The sequence below is a fragment of the Enhydra lutris genome, unplaced genomic scaffold (assembly GCF_002288905.1).
Source record: "Enhydra lutris kenyoni isolate GAN:26980312 unplaced genomic scaffold, ASM228890v2 scaffoldscaffold4, whole genome shotgun sequence".
Taxonomy (NCBI): Eukaryota; Metazoa; Chordata; class Mammalia; order Carnivora; family Mustelidae; genus Enhydra; species Enhydra lutris.
The window spans coordinates 23,909,518-23,932,645 of record NW_019154088.1 but is presented as its reverse complement, the minus strand read 5'-3'; the positions used below and the strand labels follow the sequence as shown (position 1 = coordinate 23,932,645).

Below are 23,128 nucleotides of genomic sequence, written 5' to 3'. Positions count from 1 at the left end.
TCAGAGGAAGAGACAAGGCCACAGTCTAGAACAGCCTTCAGTCTGTCACTGAACAGCAGTGAATTAATAAAGCAATCACATGCTAGTCCTGGGTCATCAAGCTGCCGTAGGACAAAGCCAACATCCCTGTCTATAAGAAACTGAGGACTTGCCTCTCATCTGACTGGGGCCACTTGGAACCAGCAGTTGCCCTAACACCCAGTTTGGGCCATATTAACCAGTCTCCTTTCTTCCCAGAGGACTGTGGGCTGTCTTTGAGTCACCGTCACCCCCTAACTAGTTTCCAACACAGCTGCCCCCAGCTCAGGTCAATACAGGCTAGTGGTACGAAGTAGCAATGGGGAAGAGGGGTGAAGACACTGGGACCCACAGACTCCAGCATCACCCAGCTCCCCACACTGGTTGCTGGAACAAAGAACTGAGGTGGCAGTAGTCAGCTCGCTGTGCCTGAGAAGTCACAGCCTGGAAAGGACTATGTCCAGGGACTTGTCACAGAGCCCAGACAGCACAGAATCCAGGGGCACCTGCCCTACTTCTTTATCTGGTCTTGGGCTCTTTAGGAAGTTGACAGGCTCTGTATTATTCCTGAGGGAATGACCCGCCTCAAGCGTAGAAGTAACAGAAAAGCATATTTGGGGGCTGCGCCCAAGGAAGGTCTACTGACCAGTGCTGTCCACAGATGACTGTGTGAACTAGGGGTAGTCAGTTTCCCTGCGCAAGACTTTAAGCAGATAAAGGACAGGATGGGCACCTGGGTGGCTCAGTCAGTTAAGCCGCTGCCTTTGGCTTAGGTCATGATCCCTGGGTCCTGGGATCGAGCCCCATGTTGGGCTCCCTGCTCAGGGGAAGCCTGCTTCTCCCTCTACCTGCTTGTACTCTCTCTCTGTCAAATAAATTATTGGGCGGGGGGGGAGACAAAGGGCAGGATGTAGGCATCAGGATTGAGAGGCAATGTCCTTGTGTGACAGTGGTTGATCTGGTGGCCAGTCAGGTACCTTCCTTCCGACTTGGGACTCTTCAGTTTTCATTTTCCAGATAATGGTTCATCGTGATACAGCCTCTAAAAACCCTCCCATCCCCCTACATACACAGACACACTCACACACATACATACACACAAAGCAGAAGTGGGGCTCACTTTATGCCACATATGTGTTCTGTAGAGAAAATGCTGGGGTCAGATCACATTAACATTGTCCTTGGAGAGCATGGCTTCATCAGTTTGGTGAACGCTCAACACTTCGGCAAGTGCATCTAACCGGGGACTTTCTGACACATTCGCTCATCTGTAAACACTTGAACGCAACAGGAGAGCTGCCGTTTATAGGAACCCTGAGAGTATTTTGGTAATGCAAAGTCACCCCTAATTAACTGTTTTGTAAATATGGATTCAGGGTGTTGCCCAAAGGGGATGCAGCCATTATAGGGCATATGGTACCGAGGACCCAGTGTTACAATCTAGGGCCTGGGCCCTGGGGACACAGGGTCCTCAGCTCTGGGAAAGTGAGGTTTTGGTTAGGCAGCCTGTGCAGCCACAGACAGACACACCTGAGACTTGATGCGGATACCTTTCCTCTGAGGAGCTTTCCCTATGTTCTCATTTCTCTTCCCAGCCAGCATTTTTACCCCTGATTTACAGGCAGAAGTAAAGGCCAAGCAGTTCCTTCAAGGTCACAGACAGACATAGCTGAGACCCGAAACCAAGTCTCCCTCTGCCTTCTCTACCAGCTCCCTGCTCCCCCAGTGTGACCCAGACCCTGTAACACTAGTCTCCCAAGGGCCCAGCATTCCCTTCGATGCACCCAGGAGCCCAGCCAGGCCTGGGAAGCAACCAATCTCTCTGGCATCCAGAGCCACAGCCAGGGGGAGGAAAGACTTTACTTCCTTGCCACCTGCTCTTCGTTCCCCACCCCCCAAACCTCCATCCCCAACTGAGTTTGAAGGAGGAGCCAGCAGTCCCCATCTCCAGGACCTGCTCTTCCCAGCAGGCCCCCACTCCCTACATGAAACCCTGTGCTATGGCAAGGTTGAGAACTTAAGGCTGAGCAGAACCTCTTGAGAGCTACCTGAGGTCCTGACTCAAGATGAGATCAAGTCCCAGCAACTCAGAGTGAGTCTAGGTCAGGGTCTGAGCAGCACAAGGACCCTCACATAAACAGCTAAGCTGGGACAGGCTGAAGCTGACTGGATAGCAGGCAGTCAGTCAGGCAAGTGAGGCTCAAAAGTTGAGACTCAGCAGGGCCTCTGAGAGCTGGTTGATGTCCCGGCAGTATGGCTCCCGCTGCAGGATGAAGTCCACCTTGTGATCCTGGCCCCAAAACACCTCGAGCAGCTGACGCCGCAGCCGCTCAGTCTCCCGGGTCTTCCGGATGCCGCTGCCTTTTTCCTCCTCTTCTCTCCCCTGCTGCTGCTGACCAGGTTCTGCAAAGCCCCTGGAAGGATTCTGAGCCTTAGAATCCAACTCTTGATTAGAAGACCCCTGTGCCCTGGGAAGAAGCAGAGAGAGCACAAAGAGCCGATGAGCATCCTGGAGGGAAGCGAGAGTTCAGTGGGCCTATTTCTGGCTTTGGAGTGGGAATGGGACCTGAAGTTCCCCAAGCTGACCACTGAGCGGCATCATCAAGCCACTTCTGAAGGGGAGAAGCCCAGTTCCTTGAGAACCAGGAAGGTGAAGCCTGTGGCTATTATGATCTAGTTCTAGTCTCATACATTGATCACTTACTTAATGGCCCAGCAGAGGGTGTGCGGAATAAAACTGGCTATAAGCAAAAGCAACCACATTCCAATAATCCACCAAAAATATGGGTTAGGAGAGGGGAGGAGGGGAGCTCCCCTCCCAGCCAGGAAGGCCTAAGTCAGGATTCCCCGAAACACTTAAAGGCCAAGCCCGGAGCAACCAAACCAGTAGAGAAGTAAGCTGGCCCAGATGAGGTCACACTGCCCCCAAGTCTACAAGGCCCCTGCAGAGGGCCAGGGCTGGGGGCTGCCTAGGACAATCTGGGACATTACCTGACCGGCTTCTTTAGGAACTCATCCAGCGTGGGGCCGTTTCGCCCTAACGGGTCATCAGGAACCATGAAGAGGTTTCCCACAAAAGTGAAAGGCAGCAGGCTGGGTGCAGAAAGAGAATGTATGGTCACAGAGGGGCCCTGACAAACCTCCCAGACAGCTGATACCAGCACCCCCAGAAAACTACTAGCCACCTTCCTTCAGGACCATATCAAGCCCCTTCCCAGAGTCTTCACCAGGTGGCAGAGCAGAACTGGTATTAGAGAAAGGTCTGAGTACATGCCCTGTTCCCAGGGGAGGGCTCCCTCACCGCTCCCTGATGATTGCCATCCACTTCTCAGACTCCTCCGCCAGGTCCCGGAACTGGTCATTGGAGACAATGACCCCATCAGTCTCTTCAGCCAGCTTCACCATGAACCTGTCTCAAAAATCACAGCAGCCGTTCTGGGATTCTCCAAGGGCCCCAACCCTAAAGAGTATTATCAGCTCCCATAACCCACTTCTGGGGATGGAGATCTGGTCCCCCACCTCACCTTGACCCAGCCACCGGGTGACTGCCAGATTCAGGTGCCATGGTTGGAGAGGAAAGAAAGATGAGTCCAGCATGGTGTCCCAATAGCAACCCCTCCACCCAACACTTTGTGCCTCATTATTGAGAAACCGTGAGATCTGGCTCCAGCCCTGTCTTCTTCCACCCTACCTCACCAGTCAGTCAGAAATCCATCATGTTCTCCTCTGAAAAGCCTTCCACTCTGCCCCTTCCTTTCCAGTGCTACCACTACCCTTAGCTATTCAGACACTAAAGCTGAGAGACTCCATAGCCTCCTGACAAGGGAGTCCCCTGACCCCAACCATTTACCACATTCCAGTGTCTCCTACCTTCCCTTAAACAAATCTCTCCCCTGCTTGCCCTTTATCTACAGAGTAAAGTCACATGCCCAGTCCTGGCAGCTAGGGCCTTCTAGAACCCAGCTCGAGCCACCCTTACAGCCTTATCTCTCCTGGTATTCCTAATGAACTTTCAACTCTGCCAAAATCAATGATCAGATAACACCCCATTCTCCAAATATGACCTGTGCTGACTGTCACCAAGTTTCTCAAACTATTGCCTCCATCTGGAGGTGCTTCCCTAACCTCACTGATTAACAGAATCACCAGGAAACTTTTTTAAAAAGAGATGGCTGAGCCCCCAATTTAGTAATTCTGCTCCCACAAGACTAGGATGGGACTCATGAGGCAGTGGATGGAGGTCCTTTTTAACAGGTCTAGAAACCAAAAGATGCAGCCCAGCCCAGCCCCAGTCCTCAATCAACAAAAAACTGGCAAATCCCTCCCTTCCCAGAAAACCCCCACCAGAAGGGGGCTCCCTTTCCTCCAGGTTGCCACTGTGTTTGGTTTGGGGCTGGTGTGGGCTCTGAAGTCACGATCAGGCCTTCCCTAATCCCAGCATCCCCACCTCCTTCTGCAGGCCACGTGCCTACTGCTAGGTGCTAAATAAGCAGGCAGTATTTGAAAGTGTGGCATACAGGAGACTAGTAGTCAGGATTCAGTGTAACAGATGTCTGGCTGAGTTTCTGTCTAGGAAACAAATGAAGGAGATAACATACAAGTACATGGTATCAGAGGATAGATATGCAAAAGCCACTTGCAGGTTAAGGGTATTTTACTATGGTGTTACTTCATCTGTTGCTCAGCACCCACCCATTCAGTAGGCCTGGGCCATGCACCACTGTGTCATTCACTGTAACCAGACAAAATTCCAAATTCGCATCGGGCTGACTGCCTACTGGGACCTACGTAACTGTACAGACACGTGCCTTTAAAATTCATTACAACTGACTTGCTCTTCAGTTTCAATTCTGTGTCAATGCTGCTGTGGAAAGGTTCCATATCTTGGATAATCTGTGAAATCTAGACATAAAACAGAAGAGCATTGGGAGAAAGTGAACTGCCTTTTTATAGAATACCATTTGCTTGTTAGGGAGAAAACGTTAAGTATTTGAAAAGACAAAAGATATAATCACTAGAGTTTCAAAACTAGTTTTTTCTCTAAAACTGAAAATAAAGCACTTGTAATAAAGCACTTGTAAAATTTTTTTATTGGTCAATTGGCTTTTAAAATCTGCCCGTTTCTGGACCGCCTGGGAGGCTCAGTCGGTTAAGCATCCAACTCTTGATTTCGGCTCAGGTCATGATCTCAGAGTCACGGGATGGAGCCCCACGTTGGGCTCTGTGCTCCATATGGAGTCTTCTTGTCCCTCTCCCTCTGCTCCTCCCCTCCACACCCCCTACCCCTTCTCTCCCTATCTCTAAAATAAATAAATAAAATCTTTAAAATCTGCCCATTTTCCCACTGTGTGTGTCCCTTGGGAAGGGAACGTGCCCTGCATTTTTCATTTAAACAATTTGGCAGCTTTAAGATCTCACTTTTCCTTTGCCACGTAATAGCCTTGGTCGAGAGAGTTAACCTATGTCTGCGGTTCTGTATGACAGAGATGAGACCCACTGCTACACTTGATTGGGTCCGTGAACAGTTAAGGAATATCACCGTACACTTGCCAAGCACCTTGAACGAGGCAAGCATATCCCTTAGCTCCTTTTGATATTCACAAGGAGGGTGACCAAATGAAGAGGACCCTGAGACAAAGAGGTCAGACCCCTAAGAGTCTGGTCCACAGGCAGAGTCAATGAACAGTACAACTTGGAGCTCAAATTCAGATCTTCCGATTCTAAGTCCAGTGCTATTTCTGTCAGATGTGTTTTGTATACTCTGAGCAAAGAGCCTCTTGTGTCTCTTCATTTGACTCATGATTTTGAACATGTACCCTGGCACTTCCCGAATGCTGGGAATTTCTCTACCTGTTTGGAAATGTGGGCTGTCAGAAGGTACCTGTCAGTTACTTACATTACCAGCTTTCCCAGCTTTCCATTAACCTACTATTTTCTAGACAGGAAGGCACTACATAAATCCAAGGCAGCATTCAGTTTGAAGAACGAGAAATGAATGAACGGGCAAATGCAGCTGTCCACCATCTGCCTCATCACGCCTGCGGGGCAGGTCTACTGACCCATTCGTACAGATACACAGAGGAACGACTGGCCATCTTCCCGATACCCGGCTTAAGAGACAGCACAAGGGGTGGGGGGGCTTCTGGCTCTCCCTCAGTTCCCCTACTGTGTTCCTGGAATCTCAAGACGGGGGCCAGGAGAGAATTGAGTACCTATCATCATAGGAGGAGATCCTCTTGCCATCCATGACCCGGGAGGGAGTGAGGGAGAGCAGGCTGAGGGAGTACAGCTTTTGCAGGAAGTGGCCCTCTAGAGAAACACAGGCGCAGAATGGGGTTATCCTTGGGCTGAAGCGGGGCCTATCCCAGGTTACAAAAGACCAGGCCCAACTCACCTCTGACCCTGGCATCCTTACTGAAGCGCCACTGAGGCACAAAGACAGTTATGTCCCGGTGGCCCCGGTCCCAGAAGTACTGCACAGCAATGGCGATGCCCCGGCTGGAGAAGTAGTGTTGGAGGCCGTGCCTACAGTGGGAAGGGGTCAGCGCTCCGGGGCCACAGAGGAGGGGCCGCTCAGCACACATCCCCGGGGTCAGGAACACCGCTCAGACCATGCCCCCAACCCCGCCCCCAGGAACCTCAGGCCCACCAGGTACTCACACCATGGCCACGTTGCTGCCATCAATGACAATGTGACGGAGGTCTGGCTGGCCGGGCACATTGGCAAGGCACAGGGTGAAAGGGTCCTGCAGGGCCTCCTGGAAACGCTGCGTGCCGGTCACCAAGTTGCCCCCACGCGTGCCTCGTTTCCATGGAGACCCACGACCTCGTGCCACGACCTGCTGCTTATCTCCCCGGTCTCCTCGGTCTCCCCGGTCTCCTCGGTCTCCACAGTGCCACGGGGGCTCGGGTGCAGGGGGAGGGCTGGGCACCCTTGGAGGCGAGGCTTTCCCGTTGTGGAGCCGCTGGAGGAGGGAGGCTCCCCGGGGCTGAGCTGCCCTCTGACAGGGGCCCTGTGCAATAGGAGGCTCACCCTGGACACAGACTGACCTTCCCCTGTCCTGAGGCACCCCCTTCTTGCCCAGGGCCTTCCCTGTCAGGAAAGGCCCTAACTGCCCTACCACTCCCCCTCCTGACTGTGATCTGAAGGCTCCTGCTTTCTCCCAGACCTCTTTCCCAGGCAGCTCCTTCCACCCCACTTCCATCTCCCTGGGACCACCCTGCTTCCCTCCCTCCTTCTCCATAATCTGTCTCTCTCCTCTTGACTCTTGCCACCCCATAGGTCCAGGGTCCAGGGACTCCCTGCCTTCACTTGAGGGAGCTCTGACGCCCTGGTACTGAGCACCCAGTGGGCCTGGGCTCCCCCTGCCGCAGGGGGGCCGTGGCTGGGGCCCCTGCCCCCTGGCTGCCTCCTGCACCAGGCTCAACAGTTCCTCCTGGACAGCCAGGGGCAACCGCAGCAGGGCCTGTGTGTGGGCATCCCCATAGGGCTGCAGCAGGGCAGAGAAGTCTCCTAGCACTCCGGCACACTGCGAGGCTCCAGGCGATCGCCCCGGATGAAAGTCCCAGCTCAGCCGCTCCACCAGCTCCTCCACTCTGCTCTGAGCCATGACGAAGGCCTCGGTCAGGCCACTGACCATCAGCGAACCAGGGGGCCCTGGCACGAGGTGGGCTGATGTGCTCCAGACCAGGCAATCAAGGAAAAAGCCCTGGGCTCCCAGGAAGATGCAGTGCAGTTTGGGAGGGTAGTGGACTTCATCCTGCAGCTCAGGGCTGCAAAGACCCTTCAGGAACTCCTGGGAGAGAAATTTAGGGCGGCGGGTGGGGTGGGGGTGAGGCAATAGAGAAAAAAGAGACTGCTGGAATTCTACATGGCCCAGTAGCTTCTTCAAGCCCATCGCACTCCACCCTGAGCTCCAAGATGCCTGGGCAGAGCAATGGAGATCCATAGATCCTGACAAAGGTGAGGATTAAAGGAATCAAGAATCTACTTCTTTCCTTTTTCAGCTGATAGTCTATGGCTAATATTTCCATTTAGAACTTGGCTCAATTTAAGATACTATTATAATTAACTGATTATAATTAACAAGGCTGTCTCTCTGAATATTTACGCTTGCATGTGTGATAATATTTCCATCATAATGACTGTCCATTGCTAACTTTTGCTGAGCTCATGCTTTATCTCATTCACAATAAGCCAATGAGGTAGACATTGCTATTATTCACATTTCATAAATAAGGAAACAGGAGACTCTGCACAGGGCTGGTAGCTGATGGAGCTGTACTGCAACCTCTGACCCAAGGAAGCTTCCCCTCCCCCAGTGAATTCCTTGGTGGGGCCTGCCTGCCCAACTGGATTATCTCCAGTCTCCCAAACAGCACAACTGATTCCAACGCAATCACCTGTCTCTAAGTCATGGCAGAACCTGGCTCACCACGGCTGAAACGAAACCAAAACTCCACAGAAATACTATTTGCAAAGTCCCTTTAAGTTTAGAGTCACTGAGGTTGCCAGTAAGACAACCAAGGAGTGAGTGGAGATCCTCCCCAGCAGGCCCTCCACTCCTCTGCCTCTGTGTAGGGGAGGGAGTCGTTATTCCCTGAAGGGGCAGACAGGGGTGTTCACCTTGGCTCTGCTGGCGTTCTCCTTGGGGCCCTCCAGCTGCAGCCAGATGTGGGGGTTCTCAGGACAGTCCTTTGGGAGGACACTCATCCCCACGCTGAAGATGCGCTCCACGTAGGGTTGCTGCTCCCGCACCTTGTCCTCGGCCTCCGCAGACACGGCAAAGCGGTCAGGGGACGGGGAGCCAGCCCCCCAGGTAGGCATGGCTGCCTGGCCACCCAGCCCTGGAAGGAGGGAAGGCAGCTCAGAGCCTCCTCGCCCGCTCAACCTAAACTGTGGTCTCCCAGCCTACACTAGCTATCAACAGGTCGCACCTAGTTATCGATCTAGTGAACACCCTGGGTCCATCTAGGAAGGGAACGTCACATTATCCGGAACCGGGTCTTCTCTCCGAAAGAAAGTCATGGGCAAACAAGGCTGCCTGTTGGGGATGGGCATCTGGCCTCTGGAAAAGGCTGGCCACCGCCCTAAGCAGGAAGGGGGGGGGGGGGCTCCAGCTCAGTCTGGAGGCCAGAAGTGGATAGATGACAAAACAGTCTCTCTCCTCAAGTCTCTACAGTCTCCGGGTCCAAATTAGCCTCTTAAAAACGAATCCTCACCGAGGCTTGAATTGGGATGTCCTCCGGAGTCCCTAGTCTGCCATTTCCAAGGTTCTAGCCCCTCCCACCTCTCCCCCTCCATCCGCTGTCCGCCGTTCCTCTCGGTCGCTCTACGGCCCCACCCGGCGACCGGCGCCAGGCCGGGTACCGCCCACAGCCGCCGGCCGCCACCGCCCACGGCCGTCCCTCCCCCCGGCCGCGCTCTGCACTGGGGCTCCGACTTGGCTCCCCCCGCCCGGGCGCGGTGGGGAGTGCGCCTACCCGCCTCGGCCGCCCGCTTCGGCCTCAGGCCCGCCGGCGCCTCTCGGTGCCTGCCCGCCCCAGCTTCGCCCGCGCCCCAGACCCAGCGGAGAAGAGCTGGGGGCCACGGAGCCGGGGTGGGGGGGCCGAATCTGGGCGGGCCTTCTCGAAGCCCTCACCCAACTGGGACCTGTCTTCTCCACATCTCGAACAGTTTTTTGAGTCACTTCCTGGCCGGGGGTGGAGTCAGCCAGACCCCACCCCGCTCTGGGCTGGCTCCCGGCCTCAGCGCGCGCCTGCTGCCGGACTCCTCCCTGGCCCGCCCACGGCTCCGCCTTCCGGCCCGCCCACTCGCCCGTAGGTTTCTCCCCCAGCTCGGCATCCCAGCCCGTCCGATGGGCTAGTCTCTCCCCTGGGTCTGGGTTCCAGCTCGTTCTGAGCAGCTGTTTTTAGGGAGAGAGGAGCCACTCGTTGAGAGCTGGAAGTGAAGAAGGCCTTAAAAGGGACTCATCCTTTACTTTCGGATGAAGATACGGAAGACTAAGGAGAGAAAGAGACTGGCCCACGGTCACAAGATACTGACACCGTTGGCTCAAGCACTTTCCACAAAAACAATTGTAAGGAAAAGACGGCTCTGGCTTTCGTCCAACAGCCGGAAGGAGCCGCTGAGTGGGCTGTTGACTAGCGGGGGATTTTGAAGAGGGCAGGAACAAGGAGAAAGAGGGGGCTGTAGGGCTGTCTTGGGCACACATGCACTTATGCACCTACAGGAACTCACATTCTCACATTCTCACATTACGAACATACGAAGTTCTCCGTCGTCCCAGACGCAGCCTTTAGTGCTCTCCAGAGGGGCTGCCCTGGGTTCTGGCTGTAGCCCTCCTGTCTGGCTGTTTCATCCCTCTTCTCCCTCCTCCAGCCCAACTGCTGCTGTCACTTCATGCCCTGCCAAGGAGGAGGGAACTGCAGTGACAGCGGGAGAGAGAGGCAGGACAGAGTTGTGGGGCACAGAGAGGTATGGAGAGAGGGATGCTGAGACCAGGGAACAGTAAGACCCAGAGAGAGGGCTAAAGAACAGGGTGAGAGGTAGTGAGAGTCCACAGGAAGAGGGAACTGAAAGGAACACTGAGAGGGGGCAGAAGACAAGGAGGACCTGTGGGTCACAGAGCCAGTCAGCCATGCTGGGAGCCAAGCAACACTGGCCACCAGGTCTCCTCTCCAGCCCCGGGCTGCCCTTGGCCCTGATGCTTCTGATCCTAGGGTGCGGGTGGGCCCAAGAGGGGGCAGAGCCTGTCCTCCTGGAGGGTGAGTGCCTGGTGGTCTGTGAGCCTGGCCGAGCTGCTGCAGGGGGCCCTGGGGGAGCAGCCCTAGGAGAGGCACCCCCCGGAAGAGTGGCATTTGCCGCAGTCCGAAGCCACCACCATGAGCCAGCAGGAGAGATCAGCAATGGCACCAGTGGGGCCATCTACTTTGACCAGGTAATCCCCCTACCCTTGTCCAGATGACCTGTAAGGACCTGGGATCAACTGCCCAAACCCACTTTGCTCTTAAGGAAAAACCCCCTACTGTGTGACCAGGTGCTCCTCAGCCACACTGCCCATCTCCCTTCCCTACATTCCTACCTACATACCTCCTTGCCCTTTCTCACCATTTCCTTTGAATTCATGCCTTCCTCTTGTTCTTGTCTACTTGCCACCCCTTCTTTTCCTAACTAACTACCCCTCCCCTCAACCCAGTAGTTTCTCTGATCCCCACTCAATAGAGTCTGCTTCCCACAGGTCCTGGTAAATGAGGGTGGTGGCTTTGACCGGGCCTCAGGCTCCTTCGTGGCCCCCGTCCGTGGTGTCTATAGCTTCCGATTCCATGTGGTGAAGGTGTACAACCGCCAAACTGTCCAGGTGACCTGTGTGCTAGGGTCCTGTCCTGGCTCAGGAGGGGAGGGGAGGGAAAGGGAATAAGTGGAGTCCAGCTGTGACTCCTAGGTAGACCCTCCATTGACCTGTGTGTGTCGGGGGTGGGGGGTGGTGGCAGGAGCAAGGGAGGAAAATAGCAGCCAGCAGAGAGTGTGGAGGAGGTAGAGGCCAACACTGGCCACCTCTCAGCCCTCCCACAAGAGTGCACTGAGCTCCAAGTTCCCAAGATTACAGAGTCCCTTGAGGGCTGGAGGAAAGAAGAAGCCCTTGGGAAAGTGGAGGTCTTGGGACAAGGGCTGGGGAGAAATTCTAACTGGGCTCACCTCCCCAGGTAAGCCTGATGCTGAACACCTGGCCTGTCATCTCAGCCTTTGCCAACGACCCTGACGTGACTCGAGAGGCAGCCACCAGCTCTGTGTTACTGCCCCTGGACCCAGGGGACCGGGTGTCCCTACGCCTGCGCCGGGGGAACCTGCTGGGTGGCTGGAAATATTCAAGCTTCTCTGGCTTCCTCATTTTCCCACTCTAGAGGTTCAAGCTTTTCAAGGATCGGACTCTAACCCCTGCCTTCTGCCCTCTGCCCTCTGCCCTCTGCCCTCTCTTGCCCCAGAAGCAGCATCTTTGGGGATAGAAGGGCTCCCTCTGTCTGCCTGTATTCTACTTTCTTGCATGGGACCCTGTCCCTAACACCCAAGGTGAAGAGTGAAGAGTAGAGCTACGGTGTCTGAGGACCTGGCCCCTCGGACCTCTCCTCCCACCCCCAGTCTCCCACTGCAGCGCTTTGTGCCCGCAGGGTTTGCCAGGTAGGGAGACCTGTGCTGCTTTGCAGACTCTGCTCGTCCTGTTCCTCCACCCCCAGCTCTCCACTCAGTGCTATTTAGGGACAGGTGGCCCAGGTGAGACTGACAGGCCCCCACTGCGGCCCAGATGGACCAGCCTCAGTGTACCCTGCAGGCTTCTTCCTATGAGGTGTGCCAGCATCACGGATCTTGGCCAGCACAATCAGAAGCTGAGCCAGCACCATGTGGGCTAGGGCAGGAGGCTTAGCCACCAGCAAAAGTGTGGGGAGGACCATAGCGTGGCCTGGAGCCTATAGCTGGTGGGGCAGGAAGGGCATGTGCCCAGCCTGAAAAGAGTATATGTGTTTCATTTACATGGGGGCAGCCAGCAGGCAGTGAACCTGGGTATCCGTCTGGGCCAGGTCCCGGATGGACTCTGGCCCTCCCCTCCCCATAAACATGGAGTGTATGTGTTCGCTCTAGCCAAGAGTCGGTGAACTGAATTTCCTTAGACGGCTGGAGGTAGGGGTAGAAAGTCACATGTGAGCAAGTGTAGATCTCCAGGCATGGAATGTGTCAATGACAAGGCCACCTCCTAGAACTGCTCTACCTTTGCGATCTGAACTTCAAGCACCCTACACTCTGACCATCACCTCCCAGCTGTCTCAGCAACCTTCCTGCAGCTGTTCCAGACGCTCCCTCGGCCTCTCTTCTTTCTCCTGATTTGTGCTGTCTTGTCCTCCTTTCTTAAACCTCCTCTTGTCTTGGATGCTATGATTCATCCCTTCAACCACTCTCCTGCGGATATTATGAAATCTCTCTGTCTTACCATGCTGTCCCATTCTCCCAGCATGGATGAACCTATCCGTAAAGCAACTAGAGAATGATGGTCAATGAGAAACTGCAGGACCCCTGAAGAGACAAGATGCCATTACGATTTGGATCAGGGGTTACAGACTACAAGCAGGTATGTGGCTGAGAAGATAAATGTAAGATTGTATATTCAAGTCAAATAAAAAAGGATGTTGGCAATGCTTGACTTAAATAGGAAATACCAATGTGAATTTGTGGTTTTCAAAAGAAATAACTTTTTCAAATGTTGTCATGAAAGTAGCCTAGAAACAACATCAGGAAAAATCTGATACGCATTCTTAACCCTTGGATCTTTGCCTCAAATATTATTCACCTTTAAAATAACTCACAGGGGAGGGGCACCTGGGTAGCTCAGCTGGTTAATTAAGTGGCTGCCTTCTGCTCAGGTCATGATTCCAGGGTCCAGAGATCGAGCCCCACCTTAGGCTCCCTGCTTAGCAGGGAGTCTGCTTCTCCCTCTGCCGCTTCACCCACTTGTGCTGGCACCTCTCTCTCTCTCAAATAAATAAATAAAATCTTTAAAAATTAATTAATTAATTAATTAATTAAATTAGATAAATAACTCAGGGGGCAGGGCGCCTGGCTGACTCAGTCAATGAAACGTGTGAACCTTGATCTCAGGGTTGTAGGTTCAAGCCCCACATTGGGTGTAGAGATTACTTAAAAATAAAAAATCTTGGGACGCCTGGGTGGTTCAGTGGGCTAAGCTGCTGCCTTCAGCTCAGGTCATGATCCCAGGGTCCTGGGATCGAGTCCCACATCAGGCTCCTTGCTCGGCAGGGAGCCTCCTTCTCTCTCCACCTCTGCCTGCTTCTCTGCCTGCTTGTGCACGCTCTCTCTCTCTCTCTCTGACAATAAATAAATAAATAAATAAAATATTTTTAAAAATAAGTAAATAAAATTAAAAAATCTTTAGTAAATAAATAGAACTCAGTGTTCCTTGGAAAATAAATAGTTCCATGTCTTAAATAACTCTAGGCCTGGAACATGTTGTTGTTCCTGGAACATGTTGTTAATGACAAAAAGCAAGGATACTTGTTAAACTGTATAAGGTAGAGCTGAAAAGGCAAAGGAATCGATCTTAAAATGCTCCCACCTGACATGCTCTGATAATTTGATCATCAAAAGGAAAATAATAGGGTCACCTGGGTGGCTCAATCAGTTAAGCACCTCCCTTGGGCTCAGGTCATGATCTCGGGTTCCTGGGATCGGGCTCCTCACTTGGTTGGGAGTCTGCTTCTCCCTCTTCCTAGCCCTCTGCCCTAGCCCCACTCGTGCTCTCTCTCACTCTCTCTCTCAAATAAATAAATAAAATCTTCTTTAAAAAATTTTTTTAAAAAAGAATATAAGTAGGGGCACCTGGGTGGCTCAGTGGGTTAAGCCTCTGCCTTCGGCTCAGGTCATGATCCCAGGGTCCTGGGATCGAGCCCCGCATCGCATCGGGCTCTCTGCTCAGCAGGGAGCCTGCTTCCCTTCCTCTCTCTGCCTGCCTCTCTGCGTGCTTGTGATCTCTCTCTGTCAAATAAACAAATAAGAATCTTTAAAAAAAAAAAAAAAAGAAGAAGAAGAAGAATATAAGTAATCAGAACAAGGTGAATTTTTAAAATCCATGACTCTGCAGTGACATTCAAAGAGGAAAAAGTCACTATAAAATGGGCAAAAAGATAATATACCAAGTGGAAAAGAACAAATATAATGGCATATTTTTAGTTAATTCCGATAAGTAGGAGAGTATGAAAATACTAGGTATTTTATCTCCTCATAAGGTACACTCATTCCTCCTTATTTGTATAAGTAGGGAGGGGTGGACACATGGAGCGCTGAGTAATTCCAGGGAAGGTTGGAACTGTGTCAAGAATGAAGAAGGCTGATTGGCACCATCTGGTCATATATTACAACTAGGACAAAAGGGAGTCCAACAGTGTGTTGCTAGATGATGAATTAGTCAACGTCTAAAAAGATAACTGCCCACAGCTCAAACTTGATCCTTCATCTCTTGGGAAAGGAAGCCTCCATATTGCAATACTAATTACAATGAGACTGTAGTAACAGTAAACCCAAAATAATAACGGCTTACCCAAGAAAGATTATTTCTGTCTCACATGGGAGAATGCACACATGAAGAGTCTAGGGCCGGACTGCAGTTTTATGATCATCACAGCTGAGTTTCTCTTCTTGCCATTCTACCATCTTTTGCATGCCATCTCATGGCCCAACCTGGCTCCCTGCACTCCAACCATTACATCAGACTTACAGCCCCCCAGGAAGGAGAAAGGAAGAAAGGGCCACCAGTTCGCTTTACAGAAGCCTTCTGAAAGATGCACCCCACATTCCGGTTGCATGTCATTGGCTACGGTTTAGTCACACCTGCCACCCCAGACCAGGGAGAGAGGCTAGGAAGTAGAGTCTTTATCCCAGGCAGCTATGCTCAGCTAAACATCAGTAGTTTTACAATGAGGAAGAAGAGGAAACAATGTTGGGGGGGGTGGACAACTAGATGTTTTTGAGAGTGCAAATGGGCTACAGACATTTGTGAATAATGACAGTGCAGTTGTTGTAGTGGTTTTCCATTGCTCTATAACACGTTACCATGCATTCAGCAGCTTAACACAACACCTACCCATTATCTCACAGTTTTCTGTAGGTCAGAAGTCCAGCAGAGCATGACTGGATTCTCTATTTGGCGTTTCATAAGGTTGAAAGCAAGGGCTGCCTTCCTTGCTGAAGGAGAAGAATCCACTTTCAAGCTAATTCAGAGTTCAGTTCCTTATGGCTGTAGGACTGAGGTCCACCATCTTTGAGCCAACAATGCTGGGCCAAGTCCTTCATACATTATGAACCTCCATGACCCACCCATGTCTCTGATTTCAGTGGAGAAAGTTCTCTGATTTTAAGTGACCATGTGATTAGACTGGGTCCACCCAGGTAATACGAGATAATCTCCCTATTTTAACCTTAATTACATATGAAAATGTTCATTTTACTATGAAACATAATTCAAGTTTCCAGGAATCAGGGCATGGACATTTTTGGAACATCTGTATGGAACATGGACATTTTTGGAATATCCTCATCATTAAACTTAAAGATGTCATCATCTAAAGGAAAGGCATCCAGCTACAACACTAATCACGTGGAAAAAATGTGGGCTTGAGGAACTCTCGCCCTATTCAAGGTAAACACTGGCTCTGATTTTAGTCATTTTAGAAGGAGATCCACTTCCCAGATCCCAACCAAGAATTCATTGATTAGTAATACAAGACTTCATCTGCACTGAGATAATGTTCTTTTGGGGGATATGCAAACTGAGAGAATATCACTCTCTTGGGTCTGCAAGCCCATTTTTATAATAAGTGTAAGTATAGGTGTAATAAATTTCATGGTCCTTGTGAGATGTGTGTGCTTTACCAAAATCATGCTTTTAGAGAAGTTAATACATTATATTGATGATTCTATCGAAATATGAGGATTTAAGTTTACAATCAATGTTTAAGTCATTTGATTTGTAAAATACATAGATTTTTATTTATTGGGTATATAAATCGTGTTTAAATGTGTAGACGATTTTGCTTAAGTAGGTTTACAAGGTAAATAAATTAAACAACAAATAAAGCACAGGTGGCGGTCAGTGTTCCTCTCCAGGTACAAAAAACTCCTCAGACTTTAAGGACCCAAAGACTAGAATCCAGCTGTCCCACCCCCCTATACTCACATCCTGACAGCAGATTGCAACAGAGCAAGTCTCACCACTGAAAGATGAGTTGTAGATCTATACTCATGGTATCCCGCCACCCCCGGTCCTCAAGCCTCCATGCAGGTCTCCTGTGGTTTCTCTGCCAGGTGTTCTCCTCATCCTCCCCAGCATCCAACTGAAGCCTCTGTTCTCTCCTGAAACCTTTCACACCACCAACTCTGCCCCCACTGTCAGCAACAGACAGCCTTGCTCCCAGAAGCAGCAGAAACACCAGGCAAGAACCCTTCCAACCACCACATCTAGAAACTCACCATTGTCATCTCTGCTTCCTCCTATCTGGCTCAGTAGAAGACGGGTCCCTCTTCTTGTCAGGGCAGCCATCTCCATCCACCAGTCACGGAGCTCACTTCTTCCAGACATCCTCTTTTCTTTTCCTTGCTTCTTTCTGATAGGTGCAACCTCTCCCTCTCTACTCCTTCCCTTCAGCAGTTGACTAGACTCAAGTATCTTAAATCTGAAAGAGGAAAAGATGGGTGTGGAAATAGTTGTAGGTATAGAGTTGTCCTTGGCTCTGTATGCCCCCGAGGCCAGTTGGCGTCATCTCCCCTCCTCTTTAGAGTCAAATATTTATGCTCACCAGTTTCTCACCACTTAAGTCAACTATGGCCTCACTACTCCACCTGAACTGCTCTCAGCTGGTCACTTACAACTTCCGTGTCACTAAAGTCAGTGGACACTTCCTGGTCCTTCTGGTTTTCAGGTTCTCCCTAACATTTGACCCTGTTGGCCACACCCTCCTTCTAGAAATTTCTACACCAGTTTCCCTGACTATATGCCTTCTGGGCTTGCCCTCCACTCTCTGCCTAGGCTCCAATTCCTCTTTCAGGCTCCTCTACCTCTACCATTACATCAGCCTTACAGCCCCCCAGGAAGGAGGAAGAAAGGGCCACCAGTTAGCTTTACAGAAGCCTTCTGAAAGATGCACCCCACATTCCGGTTGCATGTCATTGGCTACGGTTTAGTCACACCTGCCACCCCAGACCAGGGAGAGAGGCTAGGAAGTAGAGTCTTTATCCCAGGCAGCTATGCTCAGCTAAACATCAGTAGTTTAACAATGAGGAAGAAGAGGAAACTGTATATGGGGTGGGGGGGACAGCTAGATGTTTTTGAAAGTGCAAATGGACTGCAGACATTTGTGAATAATGACAGTGAAGTTGTTAACATTAAGCCCATGACTTAAATGTTGGTTTTCCTCAAAGTTCTGCCCTAGGATTCCTTCTGTCCTGACACACATTCTCAAAAGCTCAAATTCCCATCCATGTGCTGACAGCTTCCACATTTGTTCTCTCTATTCCCGATCTCCCTCCTAAATTGCAGACTTACACATTGGATTTCCCACCTTAAAGTCAACCTCCTAAAATGATAGTCTTTCCTCCCTAAATTCGTTCTCTCTGTGTGTCTGTTCTCTGTAAATGGAACCTCCCAGTTGCCCTAATCCAGCAGTAGCCATCATCCTCAGTCTTCCTGTCTCTCTTATCCCCCATAGCCAATCACTTACACCCGTGGGTTCCATCCTCTGTTCCCCATCCATGCTGGCTCAAACTACCAATCTCCCAGACAGGGTTTCCCAAAACTTTTTTTTTTTTTTGAGGTGAGGGAGGGGCAGAGGGAGAGGGAGAGAGAAAATCTTAAAAGCAGGCTCCACACTCAGGATGGCTGCAGGACTCGATCCCACAACCCTGAGATCATAACCTGAGCCGAAATCGAGAGTTGGATGCTTAACGGACGGTGCCACCCAGGCTTTCTAACTGATCCCTTAGCTTCAGTTTCACTTCCTCCACCCATTCTCCACACTGGGGCTGCCATAGTGATCCTAGTAAATGAGCTTCACCGTCTAAAGCCCTGTAGGGGATGGGGGGAGAGTCTCAGAATGAGACATTTCTTGGTGTGGTTTTTGAGATCCTTGGTAGTCCAGCCGCTGCAGACTCTCCTGCTTTGTTTTCACTGTCTGCAAGAACGTGGAGGTTTACAAAGTAGCACCAGGGACTCTAGCTGAGGGAAAGGGGTGCCATCCTCTGTTGGGGGCCTGGAGCTGGTGTATTAAATTAAAACTCTGCAGCTTGGGGTGCCTGGGTGGCTCAGTGGGTTAAGCCTCTGCTTTCGGCTCAGGTCATTATCTCAGGTTCCTGGGATCAAGCCCCACATCGGGCTCTCTGCTTGGCAGGGAGCCTGCTTCCCTTCCTCTCTCTCTGTCTGCCTCTCTGCCTGTTTGTGATCTCTGTCTGTCAAATAAATAAATAAAACCTAAAAAAAAAAAAAAAAAAAAAACCTCTGCAGCTTGTGGGCCTGGAGGCACAAGCCACTCACAGGGACATAGTAGGCAGGTCGCTCCCTCCCTGGGTGAGCTCTCACCTCAGGGGAGTGAAAACCCCAGGGCCATTTTCACTGATGGTGCAGTTTCAGTACATGCACCAAAGGAAGGAAAGACACAAGATTTATTACTTACAAATCCCAGAACTGGGGGTGAGGGTGCCTGCAACAAACCAAGGAAAGGGCAGTTGTCCGTTCCTGGTCACAGGTGAATGAGCCGGAGGTAGAGAGCAGGGTGACAAGCACCTGTTATTCATAAGGCAGTTGGCCCAGAGGTCACTGAAATGTTCATGGGCAACTCTCAGTGGTTATTTTAAAAGGTGCCCCTAGGAAAAGCAAAGCGGGAACTTGGGGCGGGTTGGGGGCGGGGGGAGCGGGGCCTCCTGAACTCTGATCCTTGAAAATGGCCCGGCCACGGGGCACCTGGGTGGCTCAGTGGGTTGAGCCTCTGCCTTCGGCTCAGGTCATGATCTCAGGGTCCTGGGATCGAGCCCTGCATGGGGCTCTCTGCTCAGCAGGGAGCCTGCTTCACTCCCTCTCTCTCTCTCTGCCTGCTTCTCTGCCTACTTGTGATCTCTGTCTGTCAAATAAATAAATAAAATCTTTAAAAAAAAAAAAAAGAAAGAAAGAAAATGGCCCGGCCTCTGGGCACCAGCAGGGCTGCCAGACTGCGAAATGGCCAAGCGGCAACTCAAAATCTCACCTCAGAAAAGGAAGGACAGCTTGCAAGTCAACATTTATCAGGGACAAGAGAATCGTTCTTGGACCCACCTGTTTCGGTTTGTAAAGCACCTTAACCTGAACCAGCCTGAAATGGAGAAATCTTAACTGGCACTGGACAACACCATAATGAAAGATGGAGAGCCACAGACTGAAGGCAGGTGGTGGGGAGGAGCTCTAGCAACGAAGCGAGTATGCTCATGAGAGAAGCAGGGAGTAGCCGTTAAGATGGTGGCCCAGGAGCTTCTCACTTAGTAGTTGCACGTGACCTTCTGTGACTTAACCTCTCTGTGCCTCATTCTTCCTCTATACCATGGGGAAAAAAAACTGGATCTGCTCCACAGGGTTGGAAAACACTTCGGAGGTGCCTGGACAAAGCAAGGGCTCTCTATATGCAAGTGACTGTTAGCATTTGGATCAGTCAGTAAGTTAAAACTGGTGCATGTCCCAAGGATTCTTGGGCAACCTTAAAAGGCAGGTAGGATATTTTGTTTCATAGGGACCATTTACCTGTTACAAAGCTTCTTTCATTCAGATATGTTCACTTTTACCCTGAACACAAGGGCTTAGTGACTGGTTGCTCAGAAAACATGGTAGAGCAAAGCTGAGGGGTCCTCATCTCACCAGCTGGTTTGTGTAAGTTGTTGTTGTTTTTTTTTAAAGATTTTATTTATTCATTTGACAGACAGAGATCACAAGTAGGCAGAGAAGCAGGCAGAGAGAGGGGGGGAAGCAGGCTTCCTGCTGGGCAGAAAGCCCAATGCAGGACTCGATCCCAGGACCCTGGGATCATAACCTGAGCCGAAGGCAGAGGCTTTAACCCACTGAGGCACCCAGACGCCCCTGGTTTTTGTAAGTTTTAACATGGGAACGGGATACAGTGTGGAACTTTTTTTGTCTTTACAGCTTGTGTTACGTCATGGAACTAGCTGCATATGGGCTGTTTTGTAATTTCTCTGCTAGAGACTTGGGGAAGCCCACCTGCCAGTCCTCCATAGATGAAGGGAAAACAGTGGTGGGTATAAATGAGAGAAGCAGTGACTGGTAGTCTACCATGCCCCATGACGCTCAACTATAGACAAACGTTTTTTATTCACTCCCCCAAAGAGAGGAGGAATCTCAAATCCTGCTCAGACCTTGTAAGTCATTCAACAGTGAAGAAGCAAAATCTCACCATCAGAGTGCTCAGAAGCCAATGTGGATAAAATATGATTATTACTTAAAGTTATCCGGAGTAGAAATGGATTCTGAAGAACCACCTTTCTTTTTTTTTTTCAAGATTTTATTTATTTATTTGACAGACAGAGATCAGAAGTAGGCAGAGAGGCAGGCAGAGAGAGGAGGAAGCAGGCTTCCTGCTGAGCAGAGAGCCCAATTCGATGCGGGGCTCCATCCCAGGACCCTGAGATCATGACCTGAGCCGAAGGTAGAGGCTTAACCCACTGAGCCACCCAGGCACCCCACTGAGCCACTTTTCTGATCAGCCCTCCCCTTAGGAGCTCTGAGCCTTTCACTTGCTGACCTGTACTGAGAGCGTGTGCCCTGCTCTTGGCAAAGAGGGTCAGGGAAGACCAGGACCTCTCTGAATGGCCTGTGAGCTGAGACCACAGGCATGTGAGCCACAGACCCCTCTGCCACACTCTCTCTTACTGCCCTGCCCTGTGTTTGCTCGTTGAATCATCCTGAATCATCTCCCTCACCTGAGTGTGGATACAAAGGGGCAGAGACCATATCACTCCCATTACCTGCTACCCACACCTAGACGGGGCCTGGCACATAGTAGGTGCACCATAAATAGAGAATGACAAGGTACACACCAACTGGGGAGTTCTCAGGAAGGACATCTCCTTCCTACCACTCCATACCCCTGCCAGTGCTGAACAGAAGCTTGGGCAAGTGCTGGGTATCTGGGTGGCTCGGTCAGTTAAGCTTCCAACTGTTGCTCTTGGCTCAGGTCTTGATCTCAGGGTGCTGGGACCGAGCTCTGCATTAGGCTCTGCGCTCAACATGGAACCTGCTTGAGATCCTCCTCTTCTGCTTCTCTCCCCTCTGTCTCTATCTCTGTTTCTGTCTCTCTCTTTCTCTCTCTAAAAATAAATAAAATCTGAAAGAACGAAAGAAAGAGAAAGAAAGAAGGAAAGATGTAAGTTTGGGTAGGTGAAAAGGGCAGCAAGGAGCAGAGGCCCAACTTTGGGAAGCTTGGCCACCATTAGGAAGGTCTCCGAGCCTGAAGAGTCCAGGGGCAGGGAGAAAAGAAATGTTAGCTGGCATGCAGTTGGCATAGTCAGCTCAGGCTACTAGAAAAAAATGCCATAGACAGGGGGCTCACACCATAGGCATTGATCTCTCACGGTTCTGGAGGCTGGACATTGATGATCAAGGTGCTGACAGATCCGGTGTGTGGTGAGAGCCCGCTTCCTGGCTCGCAGATGGCCATCTCCTCACTTTACCCCACATGTGGAGACAGAGCAACCTCTAGCCTCTTTCTCCTCTTAGAAAGACACAAATCCCACCATGGAGGCTCCACCCTGACGACCTCATCTAAATCTGAATACCTCCAGAGGGCCTTTCCGATAACCTTCTAATACCTCCAATATCGAACACCTCCTAATAGCATCCTACTAGGGGTTAGAGTTTCAACATACGAATTTGGGGAGACTCAAACAGGCAGTCTATAACAGGTGAATGTTTACGCCATACTCGGAACCCCAGGAGCCTCTTTGCACAGATTATTTCATGTAACCCTCGCACCATCCCATAACTTGGGAATCGTTACCCTGCACCAGACAGATGGGGAACCCAAGGCCTCGGGAAACGGATCATACAGGTAGCGGAAACAGAGTCAACCTCCAAGCCTAAATCTATCCCGTCTCCAATCCCACAAAGCGGGGCCAGCTCTGCGGCCGTTCTCTCATGCCAGCCTTAATCCAGCTCTTCCAAGAGCTGGAAAAGAGCGACCCCAAGGAAGCACCTGACCCCGGCCCCCTCCCAGCCCTGCCACAAAAACAGCTGTGGGGCCTGCCACCTGTCGCTGCTGGTCTCCTCACCTGTGAAATAAGAGCGTGGGTCAGAGGAGCTCGGGTGGATGGTGCCCAGGCCTTCAGCTCTGCGTGTCAGCCTGGAACTGCCTCCCACCCTCCCCACTCCCAGAACTGAGCCCGCAGCTAAAAAGAACATGCACCAGCTCCATTTGGATCCATTTATTGACAAATCGAATGAAAAATCATATAAAAGGGTATAAGATCATAAATGTGGTTAACAGTGAGGGTGGGGGGAGGGAGACAGGATGTGGGTCCAGC

General features: G+C 51.1%; 2 protein-coding genes across 3 annotated transcripts; one reads left to right on the top strand and one right to left on the bottom strand.

Moving 5' to 3' along the window:
• Positions 1-1,111: 1,111 nt before the first annotated feature.
• LOC111162014 (KH and NYN domain containing) lies at positions 1,112-17,176 on the bottom strand. 2 transcript variants are annotated; one of them, XM_022526167.1, is made up of 8 exons: positions 9,502-9,629; positions 8,645-8,865; positions 6,679-7,814; positions 6,413-6,543; positions 6,231-6,327; positions 3,320-3,427; positions 3,010-3,111; positions 1,112-2,486 (listed from the first exon to the last, which is right to left on the bottom strand). In XM_022526167.1, the coding sequence occupies exons 2-8, from the start codon at positions 8,843-8,845 to the stop codon at positions 2,219-2,221; spliced, it is 2,043 nt and encodes a 680-aa protein (XP_022381875.1). In that variant the 5' UTR covers positions 8,846-8,865; positions 9,502-9,629; the 3' UTR covers positions 1,112-2,218. The 2 variants fall into 2 exon arrangements, with proteins under 2 accessions (XP_022381875.1, XP_022381884.1); XM_022526176.1 differs by lacking the exons at positions 1,112-2,486; positions 3,010-3,111; positions 3,320-3,427; positions 9,502-9,629 and adding an exon at positions 17,051-17,176 and having other exon boundaries at positions 5,315-6,327.
• On the top strand, positions 10,631-11,922 carry LOC111162025 (cerebellin 3 precursor). The gene is made up of 3 exons (XM_022526189.1): positions 10,631-10,958; positions 11,259-11,378; positions 11,725-11,922. Exons 1-3 carry the CDS (start codon positions 10,659-10,661, stop codon positions 11,920-11,922), a joined length of 618 nt encoding a protein of 205 aa, XP_022381897.1. The 5' UTR covers positions 10,631-10,658.
• Positions 17,177-23,128: the final 5,952 nt, after the last annotated feature.